This window comes from Triturus cristatus, chromosome 10 (genome assembly GCF_964204655.1).
Source record: "Triturus cristatus chromosome 10, aTriCri1.1, whole genome shotgun sequence".
In the NCBI taxonomy this organism is placed as follows: Eukaryota; Metazoa; Chordata; class Amphibia; order Caudata; family Salamandridae; genus Triturus; species Triturus cristatus.
The window spans coordinates 959,200,050-959,220,438 of NC_140593.1; the positions used below are offsets into that span (position 1 = coordinate 959,200,050).

Here is a 20,389-nt window from a genome sequence, read left to right on the forward strand (position 1 = left end):
TGCCCAATCAAATGGTGTGTTCAAGGCAACCCGCACGCAGCCAGAGTCTATATCCCCATCTCAGTAGTATTTCTGAATGCTCTTGTCTGTAGATCACATAAGATCTGAAGACAGCTGCGCAGCCAAGCCAGATTTAAAAATCTGGCCCTTTAGTCCATGGATTTAAAAATATCTAATCTAAATGCCACTAAACATACTGTTTTACAGGAAGGGTGACCAGAGGCGATCTATGATACAAGGCCTGTGTGACGCAATGCTAATATCAACACAAACAGAAACAAGTATTAGCAAAGCCAATAGGTCTCAGATCTAAAATGCTGAGCTCTTGGCTTTGCCAATGCGTTTTGGCAATCACGCATATGTACATGCATCACAACACATGTGCACGCATGGCTGGCCTTCTTGTTATGGGTTTTCTGTAAAAAATAAATCTGTTCCAAATAGTCAGCTGATCCTCACCCTTGCATGTGTGTGCATGCGATGTAGGATACGTGGCCATTTTTAATTTACTTTTAAAATATGGCTGATGTCTATGTTATAACACTAATTTAAAATGTCACCAACTCTCAGTCTGCTCTCCCACTGTGATACTTACTCATTGTCCAGCCAGTATTTGTTTGAATGTTGTTTCCCCAAATTCCTCAAGGCTGTGCCTTTCCACAAATGCCTTTTCTTGTGGCTTATGCACTGGGGGCCAGACCTATCCTTCAAGGCAGATCAGATTTAACAGGAATATGTTACTGACACCCGGGGTATCCGCACTGCAGAGTACAGGTGCTCCACCAGTCAGGTTGGTTGGAGCTTCTTCACTGAGGTGTACAAGACAGCTTTACACCTTCTTATTTCTCCAGTTTGGTCCTGTCGGACACATATCTCAATACTTTTAAAAACTCTCTCACTCATTGGCCTTCCTGGATGCTCACCAAGTCTTGAGAAAGACAAGGGGCTGTAGAGTGGTTGAATCTTCGATGAGCAGTGATCTCCAGCACCCATGCCGAGACATTTGGTCCTTCCTTCTTGGTTTTCCATACTTTCTTTTTTTTGTTAGAGTTTTATATAGCGCAAACTAGACCCAAGACATCGGGTCTCAGAGCGCTTTAAATAAGCACCAGTTTTGTTACAGATTGACACATGAATTATTTTTTTAAACATTTTTTGTTAGGCACGGGGAGATTAAGTGATTTGCCCAGAATCACAGGATGTTGAGCGTCGTTGCCGAGACTCGAACCCGGTTCCCCCGTTCGAGGTTGACCGCTCTAGCCGTAAGGCTACATCCCCTCCCTTAAATGCTCCTCAGTCAAAAGACTGGCAATACATGATATGCTATTTACTTATTCAATGTTTGTTGATGTCCTTTTTAATGTCTTGTACCTGTACAGGTAAGTCACTGCCGAGCAAAGTGTGTATATTTGCACAGATCATTGGTTTTTAACCTTGTTTTAGCACTAATATTTTAATGTGGTGGGGGCATTTGGTGTGACTTTTAGACTGGCAGAGCTATAAGTGGGGGCATTCACTTACTCGGGAGCGAGTAACAGGAAGGGCCACCATCTTAGGAGTAGTTGAGGTCAGCTGACCAGGCTACCGAGCTCACGCATAATACAGAAGCTGGCGCGAGCGTGCAGCCCTGATTTCTCCTGAGGCTTGAGCCGGGAGTTTAGAGACGCGCTGAGCGATTTCATAAAGGCAAGGCACTTCGTTTGCATATTTGCACAGATCATTGGTTTTTAACCTTGTTTTAGCACTAATATTTTAATGTGGTGGGGGCATTTGGTGTGACTTTTAGACTGGCAGAGTTATAAGTGGGGGCATTCACTTACTCGGGGGCGAGTAACAGGAAGGGCCGCCATCTTAGGAGTAGTTGAGGTCAGCTGACCAGGCTACCGAGCTCACGCATAAAACGGAAGCTGGCGCGAGCGCGCAGCCCTGATTTCTCCTGAGGCTTGAGCCGGGAGTTTAGAGACGTGCTGAGCGATTTCATAAAGGCAAGGCACTTTGTTTGCATATTTGCACAGATCATTGGTTTTTAACCTTGTTTTAGCACTAATATTTTAATGTGGTGGGGGCATTTGGTATGACTTTTAGAGTGGCAGAGCTATAAGTGGGGGCATTCACTTACTCGGGTGCGAGAAACAGGAAGGGCCGCCATCTTAGGAGTAGTTGAGGTCAGCTGACCAGGCTACCGAGCTCACGCATAAACCGGAAGCTGGCGCGAGCGCGCAGCGGGTGCGCCGCTGGCACGCCCAAGGCAACCCCAAGGCAAGCCCGTCTGCGCCCGTCCGCGCACGCTCAGCGCACAGCGCCAGGGACCCTGGATGTGTTGGCATAGAATCTCGGCCTGCTCGCAGGTATGACAGCATAATGCTGCTTAAGCTAAGAGGGGCCTCCTCTACTAAAAATTGTCCTTGTATATTCCCCAACACTCCATCGTCAGTGATTCCTGAGAGTTGTGTTGGCTGTGGATCCGACCTACCAAGGATCCTAAACCTACCAATCTCTTGTGAGAAGGAGAGGACAAGAGGGGCAGGTAGCAAGGAAATTCAAGCAATAAAATGTATTTTAGTTAATGTGAGGTCTCTAGTCAAACACAGCGTAGAATGTGCTAGACTTATGGAGGACCTAGAGGTCAAGGTGGCCTTCATCACGGAGACCTGGATAGATGCGGCTTCCGGGCCGGATATTGTGAAGGCCACTCCCCCAGATTTTCTATGCCAGACACTGGATAGACCAACAGGGAAAGGCGGAGGTTTGGCAGTGATCTATCATTATTCAATCAAGGCTGCCTTCCCGCCAGTCCCTATGGATACCTGTGAGGCATTATTTTTTAACCTTTCCCTCACCCATCACCACTCTTTTAAGGGGTGTCTTCTATATAGGCCGCCAGGATCTAGGAATGCTTTCCTAGCCTCTCTGGGTACCCTACTAGAAGAAGGGATGCTTGCAGAGACCTTTTCTATCGTGGGAGATTTTAATTTTCATTTAGAGTTGACTGAAGAAACTGATATGATGGCGTTGAATGACTTGATGTTGACCGCTGACCTGAGGCAACAGGTAGTGGGGGCCACGCATAGGGGAGGGCACGCCCTGGATGGGATTTTTTCTAACCATCAGAATCTACATTTCAGGGACATTCTCCCTTTGGTATGGTCGGACCACTCTGCGGTCCAATTTGAGATCCTGCTGCCGGGGGCTCATAAGAAAAACACGGGCCCTAAGGAGTGTATTAGAAGAAGAGCATGGAATAAGGTGAGGGGAACTACTTTTAATGAATTGCTAGTCTCCTCCGCAACGCAACTGTCCTCTGAAGTGAATGAGGCATGTCAAAGCTATACAAGATGGCTGCAGCAGGCCTGTGATAGTGTAGCTCCAAATAAAGTCCTGCGTCCCACAGAAACACACCCCTCGGCCCCCTGGTACTCGGAAGAGCTTAGGAACCAAAAGCTCACGTGTAAGCAGTTTGAAAGAAGCTGGAGGAGTAATTACAATGATATGGAGAAAAAAGTGTACAAAGCCCACTTGCAGTCCTATAAACAGGCAATTGTGGCAGCCAAACAGATTTACTTCACTGCACAGATCAGGAAATCTAAAAATTCTACCAAAGAATTGTTTAAGACGGTGGCCTCTTTGGCCTTGCCGAAGCCCGTGGTAGTTCAGCCTAGCCAAGGACTTTGTGAGGATTTGGCAAAATTCTTCTTATCTAAGGTAGAATCTATTTACACGGTCTTTAGCACTCTAAGTGCTGGGAACTCAGACGGTTGTATGGAGACCCCTAACCCAAATGGGGTGCACAGCCCGGTGTTCGAGAATTTCCGGCCAGTACTTCCCGGGGAGATTCAAAAGCTTCTATTGGAAGCTAATTCGGAATCTCCTTTTGATCCCTGCCCCGCTAAGGTAGCGAAATTGGCCTCGGGTCCAATAGCGGAATCTCTAACCACAATCTTTAACTTAATGTTTGAAACTGGGCATTTTCCCAGTCAGTGGAAACTGGCCTCGGTTTTGCCCCTCCTAAAATAATCAAATCTCCCGGTTAATGACCCTAATAGTTTTCGTCCGATTTTCAGACTTCCCCTACCGGCAAAACTGATGGAGAAAACTATGAATAGGCAACTTAGCCAGTTCTTGGATGAGACTCAAGTGCTTGACCCGACCCAGTACGGCTTTAGGCCAGGACATAGCTCGGAAGAGATCACGGCTGCGGTGGATCAGGGAGGGAGGGCGGCACTGATTCTGTTGGACCTGTCCACAGCATTTGATACGGTTCACCACTCTATACTGTTGAGCCGATTAAATACATGTGGAATTCAGGGGAAGGCATGGGATCTTTTAAGATCCTTCCTTGCAGACAGGAAACAGACGGTTGCCCTCGGGGATTTCAGTCCAAACCCTTCTCACTGCCTTGTGGGGTCCCGCAAGGATCCTCACTTAGTCCGACTCTTTTTAAAATGTATGTTAGTGCATTGGCCCCAGTTATAGATGCTTTTGGTTTTGGCCTCACATCATATGCAGATGATACTCAAATTGTGGTATCTCTGACACCGGAGGGAGAGGCTGATACGGGAGGACGCTTTCGTGAGTGCATGCTTGCAGTTGACAGTTGGATGACCAACAATTGCCTTATGCTGAATTCCGAAAAAACTGAGGTGGTATTGTTTGGGAATAGCACTAGTTTTTGGACCCCCTCCTGGTGGCAGGACTCAATGGGCAAACCCCCCTTCCAACTAGAAAGGTAAAGAATTTGGGAATTTTACTTGATGATAGATTGACCTTAGGACCTCAAGTAAATGCAGTAGCATCTAAAACCAGCTATATCATTAAAATGTTGAGGAAAGTCTTGCCCTCGCTGCCCAGGAAAAGTAGACAAACTGTAGTCAGTGCTCTGTTAATGGCCAGATTGGACTATTGTAATGGACTCTACCTCAATATACAACAAAGAGGGTTAAATAAATTGCAGATACTTCAGAATGCAGCAGTTAGACTACTCACAGGCTCCTCAAGTTTTTCCTCGGTTTCTAAGGAAAGGAAAGCTCTACACTGGCTCCCAGTTAAGACCCAAATACAATTTAAGGCGCTGTGCTTAGCTTTTAAGGCCTTACACGGCACGGGTCCAGAGTTCTTACAGCTGAGACTGCGATGGTATGTCCCAGGAAGATCACTGCGGTCTAAAGAAGCCTTCTTGGCCAAGGTGCCTCGTATAAAGAAAGCCCGTCGGGGGGGCAAAAGCTTTATTCACGGTACTGCAATAGCTTGGAACGAATTGCCCCGCTATCTGAGAACCATCACAGATCTCCTGCCTTTTTGTAAAGAACTAAAGACCTGGCTCTTTTCTAAAGAGTAGGCGTCCTTCTACTTTTAGCTTTTACTAGTCTCAGGGAATCAGTTAGCGCCAGGACACCTCCGGGTATTTGTTGCGCTCTATAAATTTCATTAACATTAACATTAACATTAACATTATGTGGCTATAGATCTTGCACTGCCTCTCACCTCTCATGGTACTTCTCTCCCACAGCACAGTCCTGCATCAGGCAGACCTTAGTGGGTAGAACAACTCATTGGTGACAACCCCAGGACCCATAATGGTCACAACATGAATCCAAGCCTTACAGTTTGCTAGATGTTTGACACCTCAGATGCACATCCTTAGCAAATGATATATAGCACATCACCCTAAAACATTACATATTAGACTGAACTCATGGCACCATCATGCGCACAACATGGCTGCAAGACATAGCTGGTTTAGAGTTTGATACCGCAATGTCACATCCAGAACAGAGTGACCTACACATCACCAAACAAGATTACATATTAGACACAACTCCCAACATCATCATGAGGATAACAAAGCTTAAAGTCATATTAGTGGTAAGCATTAGCCCCCTAAAGAGAACATCTAACCAAATTATACTAACATTTCATGCTACACCTACGGTATTACACTTGACACAACTCCTTGCATAATGGCACAGATCATACATTTGAATGTGTAGACTATGGCCCTCATGCTGCATAACATATTAGAAACAAACACTAATCAAAATAATTTTTCATGTTTAACTTCAATACATCATTTGCACCTCCATGCTTTGAGGACTAATTAATCAAGTAGGTATAAATTTCCACAAACAATGCATCCTATTAGCGCCTATATCCAAAGCACAACATGTTAAACTGATATCAATATCCATAGAAAGTACAATACCTGCTTTTGTTCTGTAATGTTCTCTGGCTGTCAGTTGTGGATTTCTGCAAAATTATGCAGCGTTGTTAGACACTGTTTTGAATGCACCAATGGAAATTCCAAAATCAACACCACGTTCACTTTTCATTTATTACAAAGCCTCAGAAAATAATTCATTTAATCTTTGATCCTTTAAGGGTGTCTGTTAGACCAGAACTTGTGTTGATGACTTAAGACTGTGTAACAGGCCTGGCTCTTGGATTTGGGAACTGGGAGGGCCATTAAGAAGAATGGATAGGCCATAAAGATGAGCGTGGTTATGCAGAGTTTGCCAGGCATCTGAGAGCTGTGTCTTGGCATGCTGGAAGATCTTGTGCGGGTGTGAGCTGCATACCATCCTTACAGCCGGGATCTATCTACCAGTTTTACCTGTGTATTACAAGAGGTTTAAACCTATGGCTTGATCTCTTCTCCTCTCTCCATCTAACACTCCTTTCTCCCTATCTCACCATCCACTCTCCTGGATTCACCCTCCTTTGGCTCCACTTCATTCTGCTGTCCCACTCACTTCCCCCTCTACTTCCTCCTGCCTCACCCTCTTCTTTCTTTACCTCATACTACTGTCTGTCTACCATAGCCACCAATTATTCTGCTGTGCCCTTTGCTTTCTCCACTTCACCGTCACCTCATCTGTTCCTGCCTCCAGGAGCTTCAGGCAGAGTAAATGTAACTTTCTAAAAGTTACTTTCTCTTTACACTTATTAAAAACCCAATGTAACAATTGAATTGGATTTTTAATAACTATTTAAAATAGTGGTTTACTTATTTTCTTTGCTTGTACCAAACCCGAGATAGCAGTGTTAATATTTTAATCTGTACTCTGGCTTTTTGTCTAGGCCGGTGAGGACTGTCACAGTGAAAATACCTTTTGGGGCCTTGTCATCGTAGGGACTGTTGGTGTTGCAGGTCATAAGGTGCATTTAACTTCTAGACCCTGAGTGCATTTGCTACACCATATGCTAGAGACCGATAAGCAAGTCAATTGTGTTAATTAAGCCAATTTAACCATGTTTAAAGGTGGAGCACAAGCACTTTAATCATACCTACCAGAGGTCAAATATACAGAGTTCAGAACCCAACAAAAAGAGGGTCTAAACAAAGAGAAATAGTCTGGGGGTGACAATGCAGAAAAGGTTGTATTTCCCACTCTTTTTACATAATTGGAAGGCCGAGTAGCAAGATTTAAACGTGTTAATTCACAGATTATAGGAACATTTCCTCAGCAAGTGCTTTAGCTAGTATATTATCTGATCAGTTTAAGACCGGAGGACTATAGTAGCACTATAATCAGGGCCACTGGAATGATATAATAGGGGAGGGCGAAGTTATGCAGCAGGGTTATACTAAACTATACCAAGCAATGAAGGGTAGAATTAATGTATTATTTTTTCATTTTTTTGCATATGTCTTAACAATGTCTGGACAAAGGTTTCACTGCATTAGGGCCAGTTTAAAACTCAACTACAACAATGAGCAGCAGAAGCTGGCCAGTTAAGCTTTGCAAAGAGTCTTTCACTGTGCAGCAACACATCACTGTGTTTTTAGTAATTTTTTAGATGGATTTTAGTTAAAGTCAGCAATTTATACAGCAGTTGATGGATTATGTGACAAATGTGACAAATGCATAAAACGCTGCACCTGCAGAATCATATAGTTCCAGTGGCCCTGACTGCAATCCATTTTTGTCTATTCATGTGACAAACTGAGGGAAGTTGTTGGGAGAGAGTAAATGCACAGTCACCAGTGCCTCAAAGTAGGGTGTCTTTTCTTTAAGTTCCTTCTAATTATATTAGTGAGCTCCACTTTCTGCGAGCACCTTGAGTGATTGAGAGTAGGCAAAAAGTGGCAGCACACATTGCTTGTGCTGCTATGAAATTGTTACTAGTGCTTTTCTTTGTATAATGGGCACTTGCACTGCTCCTTCTCATTCTGTATGTGTGCTGTATTAGTGAAAATTGACAAGCTATTTCACTTATGACGAATCAAAGTGTTTCTTTGCTTAATATAGTGTTGCAAGCAGAGCCACTGGAATTATGCGAGTCCGGTGCTGCACTGTATTTCGCATTATTATGGATGTGCCATATTTGTCACATAATACTTAATCTGCTGTACAATTTTCAGATTTTAACAAAAAAATATAGTTTCCAGATCATAGGGATCAAAAGTTACTAAAAAGGCAGTGACAAATGTATCTGCACAGTGGGATGTGCTTTGACAAAGTGTACTGGTCACCTTTCAGTTGCTGTATTTTGGTGTTACATTGGTACTAACGAGTTGCAACCTTTGGGAAGTAATACTATCACAACATGTGCCACATTGTGCTGCGTAATTTGTCTTTTCTTGCTACATAATTAAGTATACCCTGCCGCATAATTTGGATTTCCCCCACCGCATAGCTCCAGTGGCCCTTGCCTAGTTTTTCTTTAAGAAAAAGAAAATGTCTTGCTGAAATGGGCCTTTAGTGGGCCACAGGGCAATCTAAAGAGGGCTGGTCCACCTGTCCCACCCTCTAGAAGAGGGAGTGCTGTGTAATGAGCTGTCTTACCACAGGCATGATCCACCTTTTGAATTTCCCTCTCTTCTTTGGTTTCAACATTTTGGATGAGTCCTGGATATGGGTTCAAAAATCACTTTCCTTGCTGCCAGAGGGAGTACAATTCAAGGGACCAGTTAGCAGCAGTGAGTGTATGAGACCTTTTATCTGGGTGGTATGTCAGAAGGTGACTGGTTACCAGCCACTTTGCATTTTATTTTACCACAAGGGTGCACTAAAGTGGGATAACCAAGTTACTTGTATATTGTACAGGTACAGTCAAGACTTAGGGGGTTGGTAGAGGTAGGGCAATCTGCCAAAACGTTTACAATACCCCACCTACTCACCTCTGAGTTCTACCATGTAACTACCCATCGCCAAAATTGCTTCAATACATTGGGGTCGAGTTTGCGTTCTATAAGAACTACAGAAAAATGCGCAAAGAGGAGAAAACAAAGCATCAACATAAGGAAAGGCAAATGTATACCCATTTACTGGCTGATTTGTACAAAGTCAAACCAGAAAACCTAAATCACCGCTTCTCTGCTTAAATTGTGAGATTTTAAGCAATTATTTTATTTTACTCAAACTCCTTTTTTGTCATTATCACGTACAAGCCCTCTCAAACATGTGAGTTCAGAATATCAGTTGTAGAAAAACCTAGGGGCATATTTACGAGAGCCTTGGGTCATGTTTGGACCTTGCAAAGTTGTACATGCGTTACGCAAGGATCTGAGTCAGATTTATGAAGCCACGCAAAGCTGCATTGCGTGGCTTTGAGTGGCCTCATAAATCTTGAGTAAAGCAACACAGTGCAAATTGCTGTGTTGCCATACTCTTCGCAAGGGAGCCATTCCATGGACATTGTAGTGGGTTTTCGGCCGCAACTCCCATGGTTTTTGACACATTCTCAGATTTACAAGGACTTCTAAACCTGGGAATGCAACAGAATCTTATGCTTCCGAAGGGCAGGCGTAATGAGAAGAAAAATCTTTATTTCTCCTTGTTTTTTCCTCTCTGTATGCTGTGTTCTGCAGCACACATAAAAGGATGAAAACATCTCTATGGATTTTTTTTGTGCAGGATGGTGCCCCTTCCTGCACAAAAACAATCCTGCCTTCAACACAGGCACCTTTGAGGGATGGTGCAGGGGTGCCTGCGTTGGCTCTAGGCTGCTGAAACAGTGCCAGCACAGTGGGAAAGGGCAAGAATGCACTGTATTGCATACCTACGGTGCATTCCTGCCCTTTCCCTGTGGTGCAGGGCAGCTCAGCATGGTTACTTGCTGTGCTGCCTTGTGACATAAATCCCATAAATGAGCCCCCTATTATGTACTGATTTATTAGACTACAATGTTTCTCTATAATAATCGTCACCAGTACAGGGTTTCCATGAACTTTTAACAAGTACTTCCCAGTGCAATGCCGTAATGTGCCATATTAATGGAAAAGCTTCCACATGTTAAAGAATAGACCCTTTATGGAATTTTGAAGAAACTATCAAATTTTACGAGTTGTTTGTTGTGTGATTTACATAGTAAACATTTTCAGGGCTTGGCTCGTGCACAGGGTCTATGAGCCGAGTCAGAACCGTGGCTCGGCTCTGGCTCAGCTCCGCCTGTTAATTTGTCGGCTAGCACACCTATAGAAAACCCTATACGCGATTATTCTCTGGCTGTTTAGAAGGAAAGCCTAAATATGACAGTGGTTGCTACTGCCGCCTGCTTCCCAAACTTCAAATGAGCCCCTTTAATTCAGATATAAAGTTTAGGGGTAAATGAAAATATACCAGGTCAATTTCCTCTGCAATACTATCCCTAAAACAAAATAAATTAAGTCACTGGATTCTCCACTGTAATTTGCATTTTTTCCAGAAATTGGAGAAGAATAGAAATGTTTCTGACAATACTCACAGTAAAGTTCATGTTTGACATTCTCCTCTTGATCACTCCCTGCACTAGCAGCTGTCTTTCAGGGCTTGTCTGCAGTTTTCTCTCTGACTGTTCTCCAGATTTTCCAATACTCATGCGAAGGGAGGCTTCTGCCCAGTGGCTAGCAAAATTTCTCCGAACACTCCAACCTGGGGGTCGTTCATTTTCCAAAGCACGCTGATGGAAAGAAGAGAAAATACTCAAATGTGTATATATAACCAAAGTAAGCATTATTTTTCCTTTGCTCTGCTTCGCACACTCTTTTGAAGGCTATGTGATGGCATCCAAGACCTGAACATGTGGCTTGAAGCAGGCGAAGCTCATGACTGTTTCTGAATGTTGTCCCACGTACCAAATTGCCTGGCTGTGTACATCACTATTTTGAGGTCAACAATATCAACCTATACAAATATTACGTTCTCTGTTTCACCTACCACTAGATCATCAATGTATGTGGAGATAATACTAATCTTAATTTTACATCTACTTATCTTGATGATATAGCGGTAGTCGACATTGTAGATGCAATATTTTGTGATGCGCTATATCGCCTGTGATATATTTACCCCATCCATACCAATTAACGCATTTCATCCACCTTATTTATGTACATATACAAACACCTCTTCCAAGTAATGTGTAACTACTTAAATGTATGCATTCTTTATAAATTAAGCCTTTCTTTTGTCTCACTGACTGCTGCAAGTGCATTCATTGCCTTACCCCACCTCCACAAGATATCTTCTAATACCTATAGGACTGTTCCTTCATAGAGTTCCAGGATAAGTGGTGGGGTGGGGAGAATGGCCAACGATGTGTATGGGCTATGGCCACACTCCTGAAAGAGGCAAACTAAAGGTTCCCTGAAAGTGTCCTGGTATGAGCCTTCAATGGCATGGCCCAAAGTGAGTGGTAGGGGTGCGGGTAAAAAGATTCAGTCAATCAAATCACAAAGCAGGTAGAGAATGACTAATGGAGGGAACAAATCAAGCTCTAAAACATAAAAATAAACATACTAGATACTACCACAGAAAAATGCACCGCAATCTTATAAAGGGAAAGCGAAGAGAATGGTTTCAACTGTTCCAAAGCAAATCAAAGGCAGTTATCAATAAGATGTTTTCCTATGAAAATCATTTCAAGAAAAGTGAAGATGTTGAAAAAAATCACTAAGACCTGGATGTGCAGAGCAATATATGCACCCAAGCTCAAAATAGGAACATACTAACTGCATTACCGAGGGAAAATCCTGTCACAAGGCACTAAATCAGAAATGGTGGGATTTTTCACCTATATATTCAAATTGCAGTCACAGCATTTCTGCCAGTGTGTTGGAATCTCCATTTGTGAGTTAAACTGTGGAGGGTTTACCTATGGATTATGGCCAGCATCCTAAATAGTGCAAGTTTGAGGGTAAACACCAAACTTTGCAGTTAGCTCCTTACTCCGAACACACGTGTACATTTACTCCAATCCATGATAGTAATATGGTTCTAGGACATAGAGTTTATCCAAGTAAACAATAAACAAAAAACCCATGTTACAGCTTGCACTTTAGCATTCCATTCTGCATGCTGAAATATACACTTGTGACATAGGCTGTGAGTGAAAAACTTCAAAGAACACAACACTTACTCCATCACTAAGATCAAGTGGGAAACCAAAAATATGGTCAAATCTCGATGAAACAAAGACAGCCCATGCACATAAGAAATGTGAATGACACAAGAACAGACCAATGGATGAAGAGAGGTGGCTTAAAGGCCCTTTAAGTAAGTACATTATACGTAAAATGAAAAGGTATTTGGCTAACGCCGGACAAAAAGACAGTGTCAAGCCATTAAGCCAACATTCCATCATGTAAAACAAGAGAACACTGGTTTGAGGGTCTGCTGTTATCACCCGTATAAAGCATTCCTCTTTTTTCATTTCCAAGTTCCCAATAATGAGTAGCACCGCGGTGCCTAAAGAGGAAATTGATGTGTGTTAATTAATAGAAAAACAAAAACTAAGAAACCACATTGGAGGACACCAGATTATAGAAACTCAATTTCAAGGAAAAACAATTCTATGAAAATACAAAAAAAAATGAAAATTAAAGGAAACATTTTAAAGGAAAGATCATTTTAAGGAAAAATCCAAAATTGGGTGGGGCTTAGGAAGAGTGAGGGGTTTTTAGGTTCAGGGATCAGTGATGTTTAGGGGGTGATGAGGGTTTTTTGGGGGCAGGATGGATGATTATTGTGAGGAAAGAGGTTTTTAGGGTTCTGGGATGGACGAAATGTAGTGGTGGTGAGGATTTTTAGGGATCAGTAATGCGTGGAGTTTAGACGTGGTGAAGGGTTTTTACGAATGAGTGGAATCTAGGGGTGGTGAGGGGTTTTTAGGGTGTGGAGTGTTAGAGCACTGAGAGGTTTTTAGGTTTGACACATGGGCAGAGTTTAGGGCTTTGAGGGATTTTATGGTTTCGTTCTTCTATGAAATCACATACAACCAGTGAAAATATGTCATCATCATCCATGCAAAGGGACTGGCTCTATTCTAGTACTACTTAGACCTTGATTATACCTAAAGTGCTATTCTGGGTACAAATTGCACGTCCAATAAAAATATGCCTACCTCGCTATTTAATGGGTAGAAATTTGAATCGGATTGTGAGTATGGTACCCTGGGATCAGGAATAAATCACAGTTTCACTTTTTCCCCTTCTTCCACGTTGCATAAAAAAGGATATTCAGTAATTGAGCCAGGGCTGATCGGTGGAAAATTCGGCGGCCAATCACTTCAAGTGTGCACAAACTGTGCCCAGGCTGTAATGCAGCTTTTGGTACAAACTCATGTTTGTACCTGAAATGGAATTAGCCCCCAACGTGTTATTAGCGCCTTGACAACTCTTCCTTGTGGCAGTCCTTATACATTCAGTAATGCAAATATAACAGGTATATCTTTATAGGAATTAATATCAAGTCAGACAAATCAGAAAACTCCACGGGTTGGTGTGATAACACAAATTAGAAGGTCTAAGTACAGTTTCTATGAATGTGCTCCTTGGGATGGGATGAAAGGTGTTATGTAAGATTGCATTTTATTCTCGGATGTAAGAAATTGGCTTACTGGTTAATTGCATCTTATACTTGGATGTAAGAAATTGGGTTACTGGTTGATTGCACCTTATACGTCAATGTAAGAAATTGGGTTACTGGTTGAGGGGGGTGAAATCTTACTCTAGAAGTAACCACAATCCTTGTCAGGGTGAAATCACAAGCAAACGCAAAATTAACCTGTGCTCAACCCTCTGGTAGCTTAGCAGAGCTTAATTTAGAGACAATATGTAAAGTATTTTTGTAATAATTCAAACAGTAATACAATGAAAACACTACACAAAAAGTATCCCATTCCTAATTAGAAAAAATGTGCAGACTTTAATAAATAAGAAAAGACCAAAACAACAAAAACCCAGTCAGTAGAAGAGCAGATATAGAATTTTAAAGATTTAAGCGAAAATAGTGCCAAAAAGTCCAAAGCATCACTCACGACCGGGAGAAAGTCTCAAGTTCAGGCCGACCACAATGTAGCGTATGTTGGATAGAGGGACTAGGTTAGTCCCGCTGACCAGTTACTTTCTCAGTCCAGGGCAAAGAGTCCTGTTTTTGTGTAGAGGAGGCCCAAGGAGCAGGGTAGTGTCACATACAGTCGTTGTTCCAGCGTGAAGAGCTGGCCTGGCATCGCGGATGGTCGTCACTTTAGCACAAAGATCCTGTTGTCCATGCACATGATTGATTAGGTCAGAGCTTGAGGATGGCATTTCTAGCAAGTGTGTGATGCTGTAGTACGAAGAGTCAGAATGACGGAACTTCGCACTGGTGAGCAGTGAGTGACACTGTTTTAGTGCCAACGGTCCCGTTTGTGGTCACGAAGAAACCCCAGAAACTTCATATTTAACTCCACTGTGGACACCAAGCGTCCAGCACCTTAGTAACACCACATGGGGTCAGGGGAAGGCTTCAGCTATATCTGGGTGCTTGTTCAGTTGGTTGGCAGCCTGTTATGTCTCTGTGGTTCTGAACAAGAGGCCAGCAGACCAGTCCTTGGAGTCACTGTAAGTCCAAGGTGCAGGTGCAGGTCCAATCTCTCTAACTCAGGTGGGAAGGCAGCAGTGCAACAGGGTAGCAATCCAGTAAGGCAGCAGTCCAGCAAGGCAGTAGTCTAGCAGGGCAGCAGTCCACCACAGTGGCAGTCCTTCTTCCTGGCAGGAAATTAACTTTCTGTTTTTGGGATCGTTGCCTCCCAAGTATGAATTCTTCTTTTATATACTTTGATTTATCCTTCTTTTATATAATTTAATTCATCATAAAGCACTTATAGTCTTCATTGCTTTTTGAAAATGCAATCCTTTTATTCTCGTGCATGTGTAATCCATCACCAATAAAGTGTACAGTGTCCCCATTGCATTTCGTGCAGAGGTTAGCCCTTTGTTAGGGGGTGAAGGTTCCCATGGGATAAAAGAAAAACTCTCAGTCAGGGGAGCCATTGTATATATAACTTAAGGCTAAGACATCGAACCTTCATCTTTTTGTTAAACCAATAAACTCATAACAAGTGAAAATTATAACAAATGAACACTGTATTAAAACGAGAACCCAAAAATGCAGAGAACTGAGCCAGTCGTTCATGCGTTCACATGATGTTATAAAAGTTTTAAAGGAGAAAAACTTGGCTATGTCATCAAGTTACCCTACAACGACACAAGTGCCTAAACACGGAACCTTGATGTTAAAAATTAAGCTGTTCCAGATACATAGTAGTCCATACAGTCTACATATTATCTGCATTGTGAAAGATATCTCGATTAACTTATGCGTTGTCGCATGTCCCTTGTAGCTCTGTGCCTTGTCTCTCAGAGTGAGTATCCCGCCATGGCGTGCGTATTGATTGCAGCCATGTGTGAGAAGGTGGCCTGGTATATGCTGTCCACTAATTAAAGTGGGCACCCTGTACCAGTCCACACGACCCCTATGATATGAGGTCAAAGATAACCTTATTGAAAGCCATCCTGGTGGTAGCTATGGAGAGCAGCCTTTAGGTTTAATCTTGAAGGAATGTAAAGCAGCTTTTTTTACCAGAATATCACCTCCTAAATGACTCAATGAAAGGAGAACCACACAGTGTTTATATTAAAATATGTATTTATTAATATAACACTCCCTACTAGCCTCTATATGAGACTAGGGCACAAAGCACACAGTACTGAATCAATAGAACATTAGTAAATAGCAAAATACACTGCAGGCTCCAGGGGGAGACCGAACCATATACTAAAAAAATGGTATGACAACAACGACTTGACTAGACACAGTGCCTAGAGCATGTAGAATCACTGGGACCCCAAGGAACCACCCAGAGGAGTGACATAGGGGGCCCACGGAAGAAGGGTGCAGTGAGGAAACACAGACGTGTGCTCCGTACAACTCTATGGGAAAGTCGTGGTTGTAAATTTACAAGTTAATGACACTTCTAAGAGGACTTCGAGAACCCTTTGGAACTTAGGAGGTTCTAAGGCCAACCCACCAGTGAATACCAAAGTACCCATGTTACCTGTCCCAGAGGAGCTGGGTGCATAGGGGTCAAGTGGTGTCGGAAACCTTTGTTGTTTTCAATGGAGAGCTGCAAAGAAGTCCTGCTACCAGGAAGGCGAAGAATGTCCAATGGAATCCAAGCCTGGATACGAGGTGAGAAGAACCTGAAAGCAGAGGGGACAGAGTCTGGGTCACTTCAGATGACCAGGGGCTCGGTAGTCGAATGCCCACCGATGTTGAGTGCTTCAGGGGTGAAGAAGAGTTGCTTGACTCTGCAGCCACAGGGACCAGGAGACGTCGAGGATGAACAGGATCTAGAGGTGAGCTGTCCCACAAAGGATGCCGAGAGCTGAGGGGTCGATGTCCGCCTGGAGCACCAACAAGCCTTGGCAAATGCAATCCATGCAGTCAGAGAAAACAGGTTACAGTGAGGACCAGCAAGATCCAGGGGACTCTCCAAGCAATGGAGAGTTAGTGCACATCTGGAGTAACCAGGTAAGCCCAAGAATTACCAGTGTGACCCTCGCCAGGACCCACAGGCTAACGGATCAGGGATCGCGAGGAGACATCAAGCAAGTTTGCAAAGTACCAGCACACAGGACACTTAAGGAGTAGAGGCTGGAAATCTTCGGTACAAATACTGCGCGGGGTCAGGACTACACAGAGTCCAATGCACAAGCTCGGGAATCGTAACTAAGCATATGCAACTGCAAATGTACGCGGTGCACAGGGGTTCGGTTTGCATGGTCCTCACGAGGGATACTGGTCTCAGAATCCCTGAGAGAGCAGATCAACCTCAGGTTCCTTCGGGAACCCACCTCCTGTGTAGCTAAAATCTTCGGAGTCCTCAGGAGCTCGGGAGAAGCAAACTGGTCAGATGCGTTTAGGTGCCTGCTTTTGCAGGGGAGTAACTCCTTTACTCCAAGGGAGATTCTTCAGTTGTCCAGCAGGAAGTCGAAGTATTTGGTTTCTTCTTAGTAGAATCTTGTCCAGGTAAAATCTAAAGTCCTCTAGTCAGGTAACCCACTTTATACCCATGGGAAGGGGTTGGAGAGATTCTGTGGACCCTCCTAGGGGAGGGGCAGGACAGAGGGGGGGGGCTACACCCATGTCCTTTGTCCAGTTTCGCGCCAGAGCAAATGGCTCCCAGAACTAGTTTGAGCTGGACTATGCACAGGGACACCGAATGTGCCCCTTTCATGGCACTCTCAGAGTGCACCCACTCAGCCCCATTACACTAAACCCTGTCTGGGAGCTGGTCACACCTCCCTGTGACAGGATGCCTATGGTCATGCCTTTCTCTGCTCGAGCTTGGCTCAGCAGCAGGAGAGCAGAATCGTGTCTGTGGCTGACAGCATTCATTTTGTGCTGCCCAGGTGGAGAAAGCTGGTATCAGGTAGACCGGTGACCCACATATGTCCCTTTGGAAGGGTGGAATCATACCTCCCACACCAGTTACTGGTGTGGAGGTATGATTCAAAGGTGTTTGACTGAAGAGGAGTGAAACCCCGAAACCGGTCCTAGGATGCTTGTTTCCAGTCCAGGGAGGACCTGGCTTGGCAGTTCGGGATGGACTGTTCCCATGAGGCACACGGTCAAGACAGATTTGCATATGGCTGGGTTCAAACTGGAATGGCATGGTGAGCAAAAAAACGATGGATTTAGGCCCAGATCTCTGTACTGGGGTGAATGTATGACATTGTTCTGCATTCTGTCCATCAACTGTTGTTTTTGCATTTGTCACCCCGAGTGGGACGGGTATGCCCAAACGTGGGTCCCGTGCTCTCCATGCCACTGGAATCAAGCTATGCTGGCTGAAGAGGGGTGAAACCCCGAAACCGGTCCTAGGATGCTTGTTTCCAGTCCAGGGAGGACCTGGCTTGGCAGTTCGGGCTGGACTGTTCTCATGAGGCACAGGGTCAAGACTGATTTGCATATGGCTGGGTTCAAACTGGAATTGCATGGGGAGCAACAAAATGATGGATTTAGGCCCAGATCTCTGTACTGGGGTGAATGTATGACATTGTTCTGCACTCTGTCCATGAACTGTTGTTTTTGCATTTGACACCAAGCACGACATGTTTCTAAGCAGCCGTTTTAAAGTTAGCATTTACCGCAAGGTTATAATGCACTTAAACATATATGTCTGGCTGCCTCACGGACAACTCCGGAGAATGGTCTCCGAAGGCTGCAGATGGGCTCTGCTCATGCAGGAGCACCCTCTCACGGAAAACCCAGCACCCAGCCTTCAGGATTAAGGCCTGCCATAGGGGTGACTGATAGGTATTTAAGTGTAGTGATTTAGATAGATATAGTGAACATATATCTTAAGTAAGTGGTGCAAGCACCAGCTTACACAGTCTGCTGTAGCAGGGTTCTCATGCCAATTTGGATAGCCTCTCAGGGGTGGCATAATACATGCTTCAGCCAATGGGAGGCCTCTGGAGTACCTATGCCCTGGGTACATGGTGTACCATATACTAGGGTCTGATAAGGGTACCCCAGAATCCAGTCTGGAGTGTACCTAAAGTACATGCATATCAACTTAAGGGAGACCGCAGACAGACTGGGGTCCTTAATATCAGGATCCCAGACTAGTCCAAAAACAGTGTGACATCAGCAAAAAGTGGGGGTAACCATGAGAAGCTGATACTATTTTCCTGCACAACCCCCCCATGCAAGGACATTAAACTAACCTTGACCAGTTGAGTCTTCATGATCTCAGTGGAAATATCTGGAGAGTCAATTTGCATTGGAATGGTTACTCCCAGGTCTATGTTCCACTGTATAGCATCCCCTGTAGGGAAATGGACCACCTCAAAAGTTTGGGGTTTTTACCCTCCATCTGTTTTAGCCATAAGAGGGGCTTATGGCCTGTCTAAACAATGAAGTGAGTGCCAAACAAGTATGGCCTCAAGGTCTTCAAAGCGCAAGCCACAGCAAAGGCTTCCCTCTCAACAGCTGACCAACGTTTCTCTATGGGGGTCAGCCTTCTGCTTATAAAAGCTACTGGCTGATCCTGACCCTCTTCATTCAGTTGGGATAACACAGCCCCTACTCCCAACTCAGATGCATCAGTTTGAACAATGAATTGTTTGGAATAGTCAGGACTTTGCAGAATGGAAGCAGTGCACATGGCCTGCTTCAGGTCATCAAATGCCTTTTGACAGCTAACTGTCCACTGAACTTTCTTTTGGAAGTTAGATCATTCAAAGGGGTCACTATGGAGCCATAACCTTTGACAAACCTCCTGTAGTACCCAGTCAGGCCCAAGAAAGCTCTTACCTGAGCCTGGGTGGTTGGAGCAACCCAATCCATGAGAGTTTGGATTTTGCACTGAAATGGTTGAACCTGTCCTCCACCTGCAAGGTGGCCTAGGTATACAACCTTACTCTGCCCTGTCTGGCACTTAGTGGCCTTGATATGAGGCCTGCCTTCTGCAGGGTCTCCAAAACATTTCTCATGGTGGACCAGGTGAGCCTCCCAGGTGGAGCTAAAGACAGCAATATCATCTAGATAAGCTGCACTATAGGCTTCCAGACCTGTGGGAACTTTATTCACCAGCCTTTGAAATGTGGCAGGTGCATTCTTCAAGCCAAAAGGTATCACCACAAATTGGTAGTGTCCACTTGGGGTTGAAAATGTTGTTTTGTTTGTTTTGCATCCTCAGCTAATCTGATTTGCCAGCAACCAGCTGTCAGGTCAAATTTACTTGAGAACTTGGCTGAGGCCAAAGTATCAATTAGTTCATCTGCCCTTGGAATTGGATGAGCATCAGTCCTAGTGACTGCATTGAGTCCCCTGTAGTCAACACAGAACCTCATCTCTCTCTTACCACCCTGGGTGTGAGGTTTTGGTACCAAGACTACTGGGCTAACCCAAGGGCTATCTGAGGGCTCAATCACTCCCAGTTCCAACATCTTCTGGACTTCAGTCCTGATACAGTCCCTGACATGATCAGGTTCCCAGTAAATCTTATTTTTAACAGGCAGACTGTCACCTGTGTCCACCTCATCTGTAGAGCAGGTAGTCTGACGTGGAGTCAGTGAAAACATATGTCTGTACTGATTGAGGGCTTCCCTACAATCAGTCTGTTGCTGTTCAGTGAGGCT

General features: G+C 44.1%; 1 protein-coding gene across 3 annotated transcripts in view; it reads right to left on the bottom strand.

The window, feature by feature from the left end:
* Positions 1-20,389, bottom strand: part of LOC146796323 (uncharacterized) — a 354,882-nt gene that overhangs the window by 227,642 nt on the left and 106,851 nt on the right. For all 3 annotated transcript variants that reach the window (XM_085628847.1, XM_085628846.1, XM_085628845.1), the window contains exons 3-4: positions 10,684-10,878; positions 6,200-6,243 (exon numbers count right to left, since the gene is read on the bottom strand). In XM_085628847.1, coding sequence (XP_085484973.1) covers positions 6,200-6,243; positions 10,684-10,878 — 239 coding nt within the window. The remainder of the gene's footprint in view (positions 1-6,199; positions 6,244-10,683; positions 10,879-20,389) is intronic.